Here is a 16,223-nt window from a genome sequence, read left to right as displayed (position 1 = left end):
CAGATACGCATGTTGGTAGGTTTAGGAGTGCAATTGGATCTGACTTGGATCTGACTGGGGCTGAGTTTATAAATATTTATATCCGTGCATGAGTACGGGCAATCACCTAGATGTATTTTGTTATTTTTATGTTTGTTTTCATACAATTGCAATTAGATAATAATCACTTTGAGGTTAACAAATAACAACAAAGCATTGGTTTTAGAATACTATTATTTTACTTCGAATGAAAAACAGAGTTTGCTTTCCGTAGACTTTCCGTAGAGCAAAAGAGAATTAAGGCAGAAAAGTTAATAATCATTTCAAAATTTTGAGTTTTATATATTCTTGAGAGTTGAATTATTCAAGCATCAAACAAAATCAGGATGATCGTGGAGGCATGCAATGTTCTTCGGAGATTCTATAAAGAAACAGATATGATTAATATTTGCAAATGGGTATTATCTAATTCATGTGTTGACATTTAGCAACGGAACTTTTCAAAACGCCCTCCTATAAAAAGAGCCTGAGGCTTTCTCGTTTCTCTTCATCCCTAAACTTAGCTTTAATACTCAAACAAAGAAGAGAGACAACAATGGCGCTGAAGAACTTACTTGTCCTTGTGGTTCTTCTTGGCATTGTTGGAGTTTCCCTTGCAAATCCATATGGGAACCCACTTAGGAAACAAAATGGACAAAGGAACCCAAAAATGCAGGGTGATCTTGACCTTGACTACTACCGCTCCACGTGTCCACAAGTGGAAACCATTGTCCGCCGTGTCACATTTCAATACGTCTCTCGCAGGCCAACTCTTGCTGCTGCCCTTCTGAGGATGCATTTTCACGACTGTTTTGTCAGAGTAAGTTAATATTTTTCTTTATGTTTTACGTGAGTCCTTTATATAGTATAGTTTGCACCTTCATAAATTAACTTGTGGATATTATTCATGTACACATTAGGGATGTGACGGTTCCATTCTTCTGAAATCACCTTTCAAAGATGCGGAAAGAGACGCTGTGCCCAACTTGTCAGTGAGAGGCTACGAAGTGGTTGATGCCGCCAAGTCAGCTCTCGACAGGATTAAGGGTTGTCGTGGTGCTGTCTCTTGCGCTGATGTTCTTGCCTTGGTCGCTAGAGACGCTGTTGCAGTGGTACGTAACATGTTGCATTCTAATGATTTATCATTCCAAAACCAGTTAACATTAGTGTTCGTATTAAACTTATTTTTCTCATTGATTGGTTTCTTTTTCTTTTTAGATCGGAGGACCATGGTGGCCTGTTCCATTGGGGCGGAGGGACGGACGCATCTCGAAGCTTTCCGAAGTTAATTTACCATCTCCATTTTCCGATGTAAAGACACTGAAGAAAAACTTCCTCGACAAGGGTCTTAACACTAAAGACCTAGTCGTCCTCTCAGGTATTTATATACAAATCATCTAAAGAAAATACCCTAAAATAGTATTATAACACCTTTTATTCAAAAATTACACAGAGAAAACTATATATAAAATAGCACCAATTAAAATTTTTAAAAATATATTTTATTATCGGGTTTGTGTTTAGCGATGAGAGTTTATAGTATTTAGAAAGTAGAAATGAGATTAAGATTTAAGAGTTAGTATAAAATGATATTTTGAGAATTTTTATTATTCAGTGCTATTTTAAAATAAAATTTAAAATGTGTAATTTCGGAGATTTTCCCTCTTAGAATTTAATTTAAAACATGTTTTGACCCAAAAAAATCTTAATTTAAGTATCACGCCAGCTGACTATCAAATGATTGATTGAACAGGGGCTCACACCATAGGTGTGTCTTCTTGCGCTATCATCAACAACCGTATCCATAACTTCACGGGCAGAGGCGACTTTGACCCAGCGATGAACCCTAGCTACGTTAGGGCGTTGAAGAAAAGATGCAAGCCAACTGATTTCAAGACCCCTGTGGATATGGACCCAGGCAGTGCCAAGAAATTTGACTCTCACTACTTCAACATTGTGGCTCAGAAGAAGGGTTTGTTCACATCTGATGCAACACTTCTCGATGACCTTGACACCAACCTCTACATTCAGGCGCAGGTCTTGACCCGTGGGGCTTCCTTCAACAGAGATTTCTCAGAATCAATGGTCAAACTTGGTTTCGTCGAGATTCTTACCGGGAAGCAAGGTGAGGTCAGGAGGAAATGCGCCTTTGTTAACTAACTTTGGACTGGATGATTGAAGTTCTAAAACGTTTTCTGTTTATTATGTTCTTTTATTCAACTCCTTTTTCCACGGAAGTTCTTTGTGTTTGGATTTCAAAAATGTGATGTAATGTATTTCTTCCTTTCTCGAATAATATTATCTGAGAAGTCAATTTACTATTTGCCACAATCAAGTTAATTTTCATGATGGTTGATTACATTGATACTCTTAATGAATTATATATTTAAAATATTATTATTGGTTTTTTATTTAGTTTCCTTTTAAAATGTTTCCAAATAAGATATATAATAAAAAAAAGAAAACATTTATAAAGCTTAAAAGAAAGTTTTAAAAAGAACATATATGTCTATAGAATATGATTTCATTAAAAAAAAAGTTCATAAAATAGTAATGTTCCATTTAAAAAGTTTTAAATAACATAAAATATACTTTTGAAGTAATAAAATACTTTCTTCATATCTATATTTTCTTAGATAAAAATATATATTTGTATAAAATGTGATTTCATAAAAATAACATTTCACACAGATAGTCTTGATATTAGAAAAAGAAGTATTTTTATTTTAAAACATAATTTTGAAAAATACATATTTTCAAAGTAATAGAAATATTTTTATATATCCATATATTTTCCTAGAAGATTACATAATTAAGTAACATAAACTAATATATATTAAACTGACTAAAAATAGTTTATAGTTAGTATTATTGAAATGTTTTATTTTTTCATATATATATTTGACTACAATATCTTTCAATTACAGCAAAATATTTATCTATAAATCATATTTTACTTCTATAATATAATTTCTCAAATACAATAACAATTTTTACTGTTTTTTAAGAGAACTAAAAAGTTTCTTAACAGTAAACATCCTTTGATCAAATAATTACAAAATATTTCAAATAACATAACTATATGCTTTATCATTACTTAAATTATATATTTTCTTAATATTATATTTTTAATATTTTTATGTTTTTATGTTTATGGAACTTGATATAACCATAATCAAAATAACAAAGCGAATTTGAATTCAGACTCTTAAGATTATTTATAATAAATTTCAGTTTACCATTCTATAAATCTAAGGCATAAATTTATTTAGAATTTAAAATATATTTTAATTATTGTAAATACCGATATGTGTTAATGAGCTTCGAAAAATGTAACAGCTACTTATGTATGTAACTTCCTATTGACCACTGTTTTATTTTCAAATATTTTTTAAAAAGTCAACATATAATTTGATAAATATATGAAAATACATGCACATTAAATGATAAATACAAATAATTTGATTTGACTTAATTATAATAAAAATAATGATACTTCAGTCTGAGTTTGAAAGAATAGCATAGATTTAGCTACAATAAGAGCATTTAATTTTTATAGTAATAATTTATTTTATAAATATAAATTATAGGATGACTCAAAACATATTACCAAATGAAGATAAAACATTAACCAACTGTTACAGTTTAGTTCTTTTGTAAAATTTAGATATATCCATGAGACTTTGTAATATTATTGTTATATTTATTTATGTAATTTGGAATCCGACACTTTAGTTTATTTTTATTTCATTCTAAACACAATATATCTTAAACTACAAATAGTCTTCCTAAATATATATACATATCTAAGACAATCAAACAACCTAAATGAAAATAATAAAATTAATCAAAATTTTAATATATTTAGAATATAAGATAATATTACTGAATTCAAAGAAATAGATGCAAACCAATATATCCAAACGATAACTAAATCGACTGTAAAAAAACAAAAACAACAAGATAAAACATATCTAAAATTGTTTGTCTAATTAAAGTAATATAGCATTATTAATATATATTATGCTTACAAATTATAAATTAATATAAAATTAAAAGTAAATAATTATAGTATATTTACTTTATAAATATTTATACACGTGCATGAGCACGGGAAAATCACCAGTATATATATAATGAACGCGCATATATTAACCAATATTTAGATGTAAAAGAAAAAGAGAGGATAATTAAAAGTAGTGCAATTTTTCAAAATAGACTCTTTTCAAGTTTTTGGCACAAAAGAGGCTCTCGGGGAGAAAATGATCAAAACTTTTCATATATATCTATATATTAGATATACAAATAAAAACAAATAAATAGAAAAAAAATAAAAAAGAGGGGAAAACTATAAAAAATAACAAACAAATAGGGGAAAGGGAAAAAAAAAGAACACAGTCGAGGACATGATCGAAAGAGAGAAGGAAAGGATGCATTTTAGGTTATGGAAGAGGAGAAAGATGCGGCATACTATGAAGAGCTCACGCACAAAGGCGAAGGAACAACTCATGAGTTGTCACTCACTCCTTCGCATTTATAAAGACAACAAGTGTGCAAAACATGTTTACATATCTAAGACATTAACGACCTAAATGCAAATAAGAAAATTGATCAAATTTTAATATATTTAGAATAAAAAATATTATTGTTATTTCCTTTTTTTATTAAAAATTTAATGAGTTTTTAACTTAAATTTCGTTTTTAACAAAGAACATAAATAATAAACGGTATATATATATATATATATATATATATATATATATAGATTCTATATATAAACAAAAAATTTATTTTTTTTTTATTTTTATTAACATAAACAAAAAGTAAATATATAAAAACTTTAATGTATACTTTAAAAAAATAAATTAAAAAAATAATAATAATTTAGATATTGTTGTTAAATAATAATTTTAATATAATTATATTTTAATCAAATGATTAAAACAATTTTAAAAAACATAAACTGATTATTTAATACCATTTTCACCAAAAGAAATATATGTGTGACTACTTTAAAACAAAATAAATATTTAAAAATGTGAGGCTAATAAAAAGATAAAATATTATTTTTACGAGGATGGTTTGACTAAATGATTATAATTTTTTGTAACAAAAATTTATCATAAGCTATCATTTTTATTTTTATTTTATAAATATTAACTGAAAACTGAATAAACAATTCAAACAATGTTAGAATGAAAATTAAACTTATTAATATTGCTTGATCTGAACTGAATATAAGAAAATTGATGGAGAGAAAGATTATAAGTTTTTGGTGTAATTATCTTATGAATTTCTCAACACTTCAGTTTTTTTATTTTATCAAAAACAACATATATCAAATTATACACAATCTTACAAAATATATTATTTAATCTAAGAAAAATATAACTAACAAGGTTATTCTTATTTTAGTCTAATTTTAATAAAATATTTTTATTTATTTTTAAAAAAACCTAATAGACCAAATATAAATTACCAAACTAATTAAAATATGAAGTATCAAATCAACCAATTGTCATGATTTAATTATATATTCATAAATGTGCATGAATTTTATTTCAAATTATGTGTTTTAATACAACTTTGATTTGATATACTTTTCCTATTTTCTCTGAAACTACATATATCATATATAAAAAAGTTACAATATATATATGCAAATAAGAGGATGAACTGAAAATTGATAAAAAAAAAAAGAGAGAAGATGAACTGAACTACTCGAAGTTAAGAAACAATGATTCTACTTTAACATAATTTTAAAAAATCATTGCTTAGTTTAAAAGAATAAAACTAACTCAATATAAAAAAATAAATATTTCAATAAATATGACATATTATATTTAGAAAGTACATATCTAATTAAGATGGTAACATAATTATACTTTGATTTTTTTAATTTATCATGCATATCTAATAATTCTTATAATTTAATAATTTCATAAATGTTTATATTTGTGCACGAGCACGTGATAATCGCCTAGCAAAAACACAGTCTACGTAATTTTTTCGTGCTCATGCACGGATATAAATATTTATAAAATAAATATATTATAATAATTGATTTCTGTGGATTTGTAATTTTAAGTTTTATAATTTGTGTGCATAATTTATATTAATAATATTATATTAATTTAATTAAACATATTATTTTAAATATGTTATATCTAGTCGTTTTTATTTTTTTACAGTCGATTTGGTTATTATTTGGATATATTGGATATCATTTATTTCTTTAAATTCAACTATAGTATTATTTATTCTAAATATTCTTAGGAAAATCACATATTCCGTTTCCACAACGTGTTGATTTCCCACGTTGACCCCTAAACACTATGGTATGGCATCAAGGTCGGCCTAGTAGTATTATAAGGATGTTGGTTTCGTATATAAGAAGACTGATTCTTAGAGGAGAGTGATCTGTTCATCTAAATACCTTAAAATATATTGTTAAAGTGTCTGATTCCAAATTACATAAGTTAATATAATGATAATACTCTACAGTATCATGCATATATATAAATTTTACAAAAATTATGTTACAATTAAAATTAATTGGATGTATATTAATCCGCACAAGGTGCGGACCATCTTCTAGTATATATATATATTTGATAAGATATCTATATTATTAAAAGAGAAGTACCCATATAAAATACCCCTTAGTTTTCACTTTTAATTACAATGGTATGCCACTGACATTAAATAATACTTCATATTTTAATGATGTCTTTTCCACTTAGATTAATGTGTTTTCTAAAATTATATTTAAATTAAATACACAACTAAATGATACTTCCTATTTTAATGTTTTGTCTTTTCCACTTAGATTAATGTGATTTCCAAAATTAAATTTGAATTTAATACACTTCATTAACTTCTCCATTAAATCAATGTCAAATTCAAAAAAAAAATATATGTTTTTATTAGACAAACAATTCTGGAAATTATAATATCAATTTTTCATTTAAAAATCTGAACGAAAAAAGTATTAGCAAATTTGAACCGAAACTAGATAATATCCAAACTTGGTATCTAGAGAACCATAACCAAACCTTATCCGAACGAAATATTTTGGATATTCGAATATATTTAAATCATATTTATATACTTCAATATGTTAGCTATTTTTCGAATTAATCTCTAAGATATAAGTTATTTTAAGTTGTTTAAAATATTTGAAATATAAAAAATAATCAAAAGTTAACATTTAAAGTAGATAGACAATAATCAAAACATCAAAAATACTTAAAATATATATTTATTCTTCATCCAAATATTCAAGTTAAACCTATTTTTAATTTTTAACTTAGGTACTTTGGCTTTAGATTTAGAGAAATTTAAAGATATATAAATTTTGAAAATTTAAAAATAGTTTAAACGGGTTATCAAATCCGCAAAGATCTGAATCAAACCGGAACCAAAGGTTATAAATACTCGAATAGAGTTAGAATCTTTAAACTCAAAAAAACTCAAATCCGAATAAATTTTAACCGAATTCGAGTGGATACCCAAATATCCACCCCTACCTTAGTCAATATAAAACGATCAAATATTACAAATATACTCTTTAGTATAAATAAATAAAACCTAAAACTGAAAATTAATATCCGTGCGGTCGCACGGGTCAAGATCTAGTTTAAAACTTAAATAAGTACATCAGATGTTCATTATATGTTTATTTTCATACGACATGTAAAAATTTCTGAACAACTCATACTGAAATAATATCCAAACGGAGTTTATGAAGCTGAACCCAAAAAAACTTAAGCCTAACCCAAACAAGTACCCGGACACCGATACCTACTTATACGCCATTTAACAAAATAACCACTGCCTAAGTAAAGTTAGCGAATCATGTTTACTATGGACAAATCATATTAGGACAATTGCAGAGACGCTTGTTTTTAGGTTTAGGATTGCAATTGCAGTAGATTGGGCTGAGCCTTACACTTTGATCCCATGTACTTAATAAGTCATTTAAACACTGTTGTCCTCCATCCGCTGAGCATGAACCATTGAACACTTGTTTTCTCGATGGGCACCACGGCTTTCTTTGTGCAGTGCTCAATCTTAATTCTTCACCTAATTCATTAACAACAAGAAAAAGAGAGTGGAACCAAGGCGATTTGATAACACTATAGTTCTATGAGCAAACTGAAATTCTCAGTATGATAATTACCTTGTGAAAGGTTGCTTGGGAGAACAGAGGATAAAACACAACAAGCCAAGAAGATCGGAGCCAGATTCATATTTTCTTTCTGTAAGTAATTCTTCTCTCTCTCTCTCTCTCTCTCTCTCTCTCTCTCTCTCTATTTGTTTCTTTTGTTTATGCGGTGTTATGACATGTGGTTGTCTCTTACTCAGCAAGCTATTATCTTACATAAAAGACATATTCACACACAAGTACATTTGACTAGTGCATAATTACGAATCTCTAGTTTTTCCTTTTTGGGTAATCCAATCAATATTAAGACGATTGATTAGATATCCTGGATTTCATTATATCTGACTTTGTTGGATTTCAAATTACTATTATCCGAACCTAATACCGAACTATCCACTGAAACCAGCAAAAATAACTAAAAATATTATAAATGTGCTAATTTGTTGTAAATAAATTATATATTTGAAATTTTCACTAATATTATGGTATATTTGAAAGAGCAGAAACAAGAAGGTTTATGAAAACAAAAATGAAAATTCATAAGAGATTTTACACATCGCCAAGGTCGAAGGAATTTTGTTGGTTGAAGCACAGTTAAAGGATTTAAACACAACACATGAGGATATTGTACACCTTTTAAGGGGCTGACTGCTTTTCCCGCTACCACCCGCAAACGCAGCTTTTGCGGTTCATAGCGGTTGTTGGCGTTTTGAAACAATCACAGAAAACGCTACAAATCGCTTCAAACCGCTTCGAACCTCTTAAAATCAAAAGCTGGTTCCAGCTAGCGTTTGCGGTTGCGGGCGGTTGCGGGAGGGTAAATTTTTTTTCTTTAAAAACAGAATAAATAAAAATAATACTAAAAATATCCAATAAAATTTTTCAATTGAAATAATAGAAATTGTAAAATGTATTCATATTATATTTTCAATTTATATTATAAAAATTCAAAACTAAAATATTTTCTATAAATTTTTAAAATTGAATAATATGATTTTATCAATATAAATTTTATATTTATCATATTATTAGGATTTTTAATATTTTATAATTACATAAAATGTAAATATTGTTAAATTATTATTTAACACATGTTGCGTTTGGTAGTTTACCAGTCATAAGAGTCCCGCAAACGCAACAATTTCTAACAGCTGTACCAATCGTACAAATCTCTAGAAAACGCTTCAAACTGCAACCACCCGCACCTGCAAACTCCCGCAACCGCAACCGCAACCGCTGCGGTTACACCAGTCAGGCCCTAAGTCATCAAAATCTTAAAGACATCACATGTTGCTTTGTGAATGGAGCATGAAAAGAAAAATATATTTTCACATTACACAGATGGTTTTGCAGTAAGGAAGATTCAAACAACATCATGATGGTATCCATGAAAATCCGACGAAGTCTATCACATTTAAATGTACAGTGTGAAAAGCTTTAATTTTTCTCTTTGTTTTCTGTCTGCTTCCTTCATTCATGCACTTATGTTGCTTTGATCTGCTCACTTATTCAAGGTCTCCTCTTGTGAGTTTTTAGACCAACCATTTTGAGTTCTGATGATGGTGTTATTTTGGAGTGGCGGCAAGTTGGTGTCCTTTCTGGAGGGTGATAAGTCGGCTCTTAGGGAGGAGCTCTTGGAGTATAGCAATTTTCCTCAGGCTAAGATCATGATCTAGATCTCCCTTGCTAGGCTTTAAGCTCTCCAGAGGTGACAGTGCATGGGGAAGGTAAGTCACCTCCTCTTCCGGTTAGTCTCTCTGATCTACCATATTGGGAGTGGTATAGGATTCTTGCTCAAATGCGCCATCGAAAAACTAGGGATCGTGCTTTAAGGTGTTATCGGAAGTCTTCTTTTCGAGTTCTTGTGTGTCGTAGGATTTCTATCCGACTTATGTGTTGTTATCAATTGTTTGATACCAATTATAATACCATGGCCGCCCATGACTAATGGACCTTCCACGCATGTTCACTCGGCGTGTGATCTCAATTTTGTGTGACAAACGGTGTGTTAATTTTTCGAAGACTCGAAAGTATTGTTTACTGACATTAAAATCACCACGTGATTTTCTCTTTGGTCTCACTCGCAGATAGATTCCTTATCTTTCCACTACTCCAACTAAAGCACGAATCTAGAATTTCTTAAGATGTGTGACTAGAAGTGTTAATGCAGTTTAATGACATAGATAGTAAAATCAATTCTATTAAAAAAATTTTATATACCATAAACCGGATGTTACAAAAAAATAATCCACCTAAACATATTAATACAAGGCATTATATAATATTTGTAGTCTCATCTTATCTACTTTTAATGAAACTAGCATAATCCCAACAGACCAACACACTGAAGATTTGATAACAACATGATGATATTTAGTTTGTAACAAATTCAACTAAATAAAAGAAAGACTTATAATAATTCATAAATAATATAGATAAAATAATTTATATATTGTATTATTATGTGAAAATATTATTTTCAATTATAAAATTTTAAAATTCAAAATAGAAGGATCCATAAATACTAGTTAAGTACAAGAATTTTATAAATATTTATATTACGCTGACTGCTTTCGATTTTTCTAACTCAATAACAAATTTATATATATTTGATGAAACTATAAATCGATGTTCAATTTTAACTTTTTGAAAGTATAAAAATAATTTATTATGATGAATTTAGAATTAATAATAAATATAATAATAAATATATAGATAAGATGAAGCTCACATGCACGGACGAAACACTGATGTGAATCCAATTTGAGTTTATATATCTTCTTCCAATTTGAGTTTATATCTTGGTTTTAAATTTTAATTGTCTTGGTTTTAAAATTTTAATTGTCTTGGTCTATATCTAAAAGAATAGATTTTTCTTTACGGGTCAGATGACACATATCCTACATATTTTGCCTAAAGCTAATCGAATCTTGGTGATAAAAAAACGCTAATTGAACCCGAGTTGAATGGTACCCCTTTTTGTCGGCTAGTGGTGATAGGTGATGATGACCTATATTTGTTGCATTTGTATTTTTGACGATAATTATAAACCTTTTTCTATAAATTATTACTGTTTCTTCGTTTCAGTGCTTTCATGGCCACGGGCCACCCTTTCTAATTTCTACACATGTTAGTTGACTTCCCCTACCCCTTAGTGTTAAGGCTGGGCATTTTATCCGTTAAATTTGATTTGATTTATTATCCGTTAATATTCAATCCGAAAATTCCGAATATCCGTAAGCTTTCGAAGCAAAGCAAATATTAAAACTCAATATCCGTTAAAATTGAAGCAAATCACAAATAATAAAATTTTGGGAAGCGAATATCCGATCCGATCCGTCAATATATAAATACATGTATATTTTGATTATATTTAAAATTTTAGATATATAAAATTATATAATTATTATTCTTAACATATGATTTGAGAGATTCTATTCACATTATTATTTATATAAAAGTATTATATAAAAGAAGAGAAAACATTTATGACAATTATAATATTTTTTTTAAGTTTTGTATTATTATAATTATTAATTAAGTTTAAAAATTTACAAAATATGTAGATTCACTATATCTTTTAAGCAAAAAAATATTTTACAAAACAAATTTGTATTGAATTTTTAATATTATTTGTATTAATCAAAACAAATGAGATATCCGTAAGTATCCGCAAATATCTGCAAATATCTATTTATTTTCCGGATATCCATTTTTCCGAATATCCGTTTTTCCGAAGCAAAGCAAATCGGAAAATTAGATATCCGTAACATTCGAAGCAAACCACAAATACCTTCAAAAATCCGGATATCCGATCCGCGTCCAGACCTACTTAGTGTTCATTTTCTTACATACCTTACATTATTAGCAACAAAGAACTGTATAGAGAAATGGAGTCCACCATTTGTCGCCACTTATTTTTCGACTTATTTTTCAACATATTCTTAAGAAAAAATTGGCATAACCAATGGATTTGGTTAATAGACCTCTTTAAAATTCGTTGACAGGTCTTCGTTTTGCAGGCAACTACTGGGATTGATTTCATGTCAAAGACAATGTACCTTGAGGATATGACTCTTTCTCACCAACTATGGTATATCATCTTCCTTTCCAGTTATTTGCACAAGTATTTTAGAGTAGTGAAGTCATAGATGAGGGTATACCTCCAATGTTTCAAACGCCAATTCATGCTTTTACCTTCATAGAGTTATCAAAGAACGTTTTATCGTCTATGGAATTTTCATCCTTTTAGATATGGTTTATACAAATAGTTTATACTGTTTGATATGTGTGTTTCAGTAAGCCAAAATTACTAGCTTACCTATACGAAAGTCGTGGAAGCCCCCTTGGTCCAGTGGTTTGACTAAGGGTTCAATTGTTTCTACACCCGGAGATCTGGGGTTCAAATCCCAGAAAATACCAAATTATGCAGATTATGGAGAAACCAGTTACATGAGATCTTCAGTTTGGTGCAAGACGTACCATCGAACATGGATCTCATAGGATGACTCAGAGTGGTGCAGTCAGGCGGGTATTCTCACAGGGTGATAGAATTATCAGCTGTAAAATCGTATTTATAGTATTCTCATCATTGTAATAGCATAATTAATCGATAACTATCTATACGAAAGTCACCAAAAAAGAAAAATTAAATCTAATTATTAATCTAAATCTCAAAGTTATATTATTGTCGAAGGGTGGATATATTAACATATATAAGCTTCAATTATAAGTATCATGATTAAGATTTTGAATGAATAAAAAATTACCAAAATTAACTCCACCTCGAAACATACAATCCATCGGTATGATTTGCAATATTAAATAATTAAAATATAAATCGAACTACAAATCACTCATTCATCCAAAGTTCTTAAAGCTGAACAAAAGAAAGCTTTTCTATCCCTTTTACAAAAAAAAAAAAAGCTTTTCTATTTCTTCGTCGACGTACACCAACCGAACCCGACCAATGTTCAAAAATTCAATGGATTTTGATTTTAATAAATTAAAACTCAAACCCATTAAAGCCCAACACAACATTCATCATACAATTAATTTTGTCCAGAACCCATTATGTCTTCCGTATTACAAATCTGCTCTTATTCTCAGTTGTTAACAGTGTTCATCTAAACAAAACAATCAATCCAAACACTTCATATAATCTTTTTTCAATTTTTTACACTACGTCTAACTGTCAACAACCCCGCACGCGCGCCCCTAGTAATAACAATAAAGCACATCTGCAACAGCACACATATAAAACAATCCACCACCATGTCTACCACTCGGCATCTTCACCTTCTTAAATCTCTGGCCTTTTCTAGGATCGTATACAACGATCTTCTCACCTTTCACCATATAAACTTTCCCATTTACTGACGCACGTAACCGCCTCATTGACTACAGTTTCTTTTTCGGACTCTCCGCGACTGTCCACTCCCGCGAATACGGATCAAAGACCTCCATTTGGATATCATCGTCGCATCCTCCCATAATATATACCTTCCCGTCGATGTTCTCCACGACGGCTTCACACGTGCGAGCCACGTTCATGTTTGGTCCCTTTGTTAAATCTCCAGATCGAGTATCAAGAATCCAAGTTTCGTCGAAGGTCTTATATATCCACCTTTGAAGAATATTTCTGGTCCCACTTGGATGGTATAAGATCGGTACATATACTTAGAACGGATCGGACTCTGATATGGAACTAGTCGATATTCAATCTTAGGTATCGTCTTCTCAATCTCACGGAGAGTGAACCAAAGGTAAACGAGAGTTTTGTCAACGTGAAAGAGGATATAGACTGAGTCCTTGGGTTTATTAGAGAGGAAGGATCGCAAACGGTGGAGCTCGGGCGAGTGGACTAGAGACCTTAGGGTTTTGGAGACACTACTTAGGTTTTGGTAGTAGCATCTTGGGACACGGATTAAGCAGTTGAAAATGATTTCGTCAGGCAACGATGTTAGCCATAAAGATGACGATCCTATGCTATCTTCCTGTGGTGGCTCGACGCCGGCTTTGAAGGCGGTTAAGGAAGATCTTTTTTTTTGGTTCTCTTTAATGAAGGTGGAGACATATCGTAGGGTTTCATTATACACAATAGTGTGGCTTTTAGGTTAATTAGCCTTTCTCACGTTCTCCGTTTTTCAATATAACATAATTATATCACTATTTTTTCAAGCTTAATGCTTATTTATTGACTAACTTAGCAATGGCCTTTTGTCTTCAATAGTGCATATGTCACCATGCTTTTTCTCGTGATTAGTAGTGGCGCTAGACACCAATGGTTGACGTCATCGATATCGCTCCTATGAGAGCACTGTATAAGAGTTGATCTTGTCTTCTCCATGAATCGTAGTGGGGGTTTGTTAATGTTGCTTCATCTATCGTTAAAGTGTTTGCTTGAGTTTTTCTATTAAAAATTAAATTTCGTAGTGTTAGATGAGATTTTAAAGTGATTTACCTAAAATCATAGTTAATTCTGAATTGATCCAAAATAATCCAAAAACTTACAAAAAAAAAAAGCAAATCACTTCAACTTATAGACTGAATACATCTCCTAGGGAAGAAAGATGCACAAGTCAATAAGTCATAGTTTATAAAACTTATTACAACTTACTAAATTGTATTATTATAATTTAACCTCACAAGAAAATATAAATACACAAACTAAAGGGCATTCGAGATTTATATCTCCTTAAGTCAATTGAAAGACTAAGGGTAAAATAGAAAAAAGAAAAAACATAAAATGATCATGGTTCAACATGGTCTATCTTTACGTTTTGTAACTTGTCTTTCATCAACATGGTCTGTTGCAGATGCAGCGAAGGCGGAATCCCTGGCAGTCACCATCTGGAAAACCTTCATTCTGACAAATATTGGCGCAATTGGTTGTGCTCAGACACGGTCCATTGAACAACTGGCTACTCGTTTCACACATGCGTGCCTTGGCCGTGACCGGACCCATCCCTGAAGGTATAACACAAAGTAATCATACACAAGATTATACATAAATATTGCCAAACACTGAAGAATATTAAGATATGGGTCATAGATTACTCGGTAAAATCATATATTAGATAGATGATTACATACTGACATGAGACTTCTATTTAGAAATATTATGGTGATATGAATTCTGAACCTGTGGCGACAAGGAGCATGAACAAAAGCGGAACTGCTGAGATCAAACGAAAAGAGAGCTTCATTTTTGAAGAGAGATATAGAGAGTTGAACACAAGAATTTTGCAGAGCTAAATAGGGAAGAAGAACAGGACTACATATGCATGTATATATGACGATTTATTGGATTACATTCTTATTGATTTTCAAAGAGTGGTTAGACCACACTATCGCCGTTTGTTTGGATCTTGCTCTATTTACGTTTCTTTTTCTTTCTTTGAAAGGAAAAAAAATTGGTATATAAAATAAAAGCTGGGGAATACAAGTCATGAATAGCCTGCAAATGAAGAGTAGTAAAATGTGAAAGTTTAGATAACGTTTGTGAAAAATTGAGACATATTGTAAACCGTGTAGAATTTTAGATATGTTTTTGCTATATATATATATATATCAAATTGAAGAAAATATTAAATGACTACAAGTTTATTGATATAAGTAAATGATACAAAATCAACATACAAAAGGATAGGTATAAATATAAAAGGTATAGATTCAAATTCTAGGTGTTAAAATCAGATGGATAAATATCCCAAAGAATTCATTAAAATTTTCAAAAAAATGGATTAACCTTTTCAGTCTGTGGTTTTTATAAACATTTTTTTATCATCAATTTGTGTTAAATTTCGTTGATGTCATTTTTTTGGATGCAATGTTAAGACTGATATCATTAATTATCTACACATTTGTTGTTTAGAATTAGGTGGATGTTAGGAAGCTAAATGATCCAAGTTTAAAATAATCACACAACACTAAACATACGTGACTATGTGAATATGGAGCCATGATTTAAACCTCATTTGAATATCTAAAAAAGTGTACATTCATAGATTGCATCTACTCTTGAGAATTAGTCTGA

At 29.8% G+C, this 16,223-nt stretch overlaps 3 protein-coding genes and 1 long non-coding RNA gene across 4 annotated transcripts; 2 read left to right on the top strand and 2 right to left on the bottom strand.

Annotated features, from left to right (window-relative positions):
• The first annotated feature begins 532 nt into the window (after positions 1-532).
• Positions 533-2,322, top strand: LOC130496305 (peroxidase 1-like). Its single transcript, XM_056988282.1, has 4 exons — positions 533-838; positions 939-1,130; positions 1,237-1,396; positions 1,772-2,322. Exons 1-4 carry the CDS (start codon positions 575-577, stop codon positions 2,176-2,178), a joined length of 1,023 nt encoding a protein of 340 aa, XP_056844262.1. The 5' UTR covers positions 533-574; the 3' UTR covers positions 2,179-2,322.
• A 5,301-nt stretch (positions 2,323-7,623) lies between these two features.
• On the bottom strand, positions 7,624-8,370 carry LOC130495828 (defensin-like protein 245). The gene is made up of 2 exons (XM_056987366.1): positions 8,201-8,370; positions 7,624-8,103 (listed from the first exon to the last, which is right to left on the bottom strand). Exons 1-2 carry the CDS (start codon positions 8,268-8,270, stop codon positions 7,883-7,885), a joined length of 291 nt encoding a protein of 96 aa, XP_056843346.1. The 5' UTR covers positions 8,271-8,370; the 3' UTR covers positions 7,624-7,882.
• Positions 8,371-12,075: 3,705 nt separating this feature from the next.
• On the top strand, positions 12,076-12,873 carry LOC130496398 (uncharacterized). Its single transcript, XR_008935544.1, has 2 exons — positions 12,076-12,278; positions 12,485-12,873. It is a non-coding gene; the product is annotated as an uncharacterized LOC130496398 (long non-coding RNA).
• Positions 12,874-14,790: 1,917 nt separating this feature from the next.
• On the bottom strand, positions 14,791-15,489 carry LOC108810493 (defensin-like protein 5). Its single transcript, XM_018582604.2, has 2 exons — positions 15,330-15,489; positions 14,791-15,154 (listed from the first exon to the last, which is right to left on the bottom strand). The coding sequence occupies exons 1-2, from the start codon at positions 15,391-15,393 to the stop codon at positions 14,985-14,987; spliced, it is 234 nt and encodes a 77-aa protein (XP_018438106.1). The 5' UTR covers positions 15,394-15,489; the 3' UTR covers positions 14,791-14,984.
• Between the last annotated feature and the right edge of the window lie 734 nt (positions 15,490-16,223).

Source organism: Raphanus sativus, chromosome 6 (assembly GCF_000801105.2).
Source record: "Raphanus sativus cultivar WK10039 chromosome 6, ASM80110v3, whole genome shotgun sequence".
Classification (NCBI taxonomy): Eukaryota; Viridiplantae; Streptophyta; class Magnoliopsida; order Brassicales; family Brassicaceae; genus Raphanus; species Raphanus sativus.
Note: the sequence above shows the minus strand (reverse complement) of the source record. Positions and strands in the feature narration are given on the sequence as shown.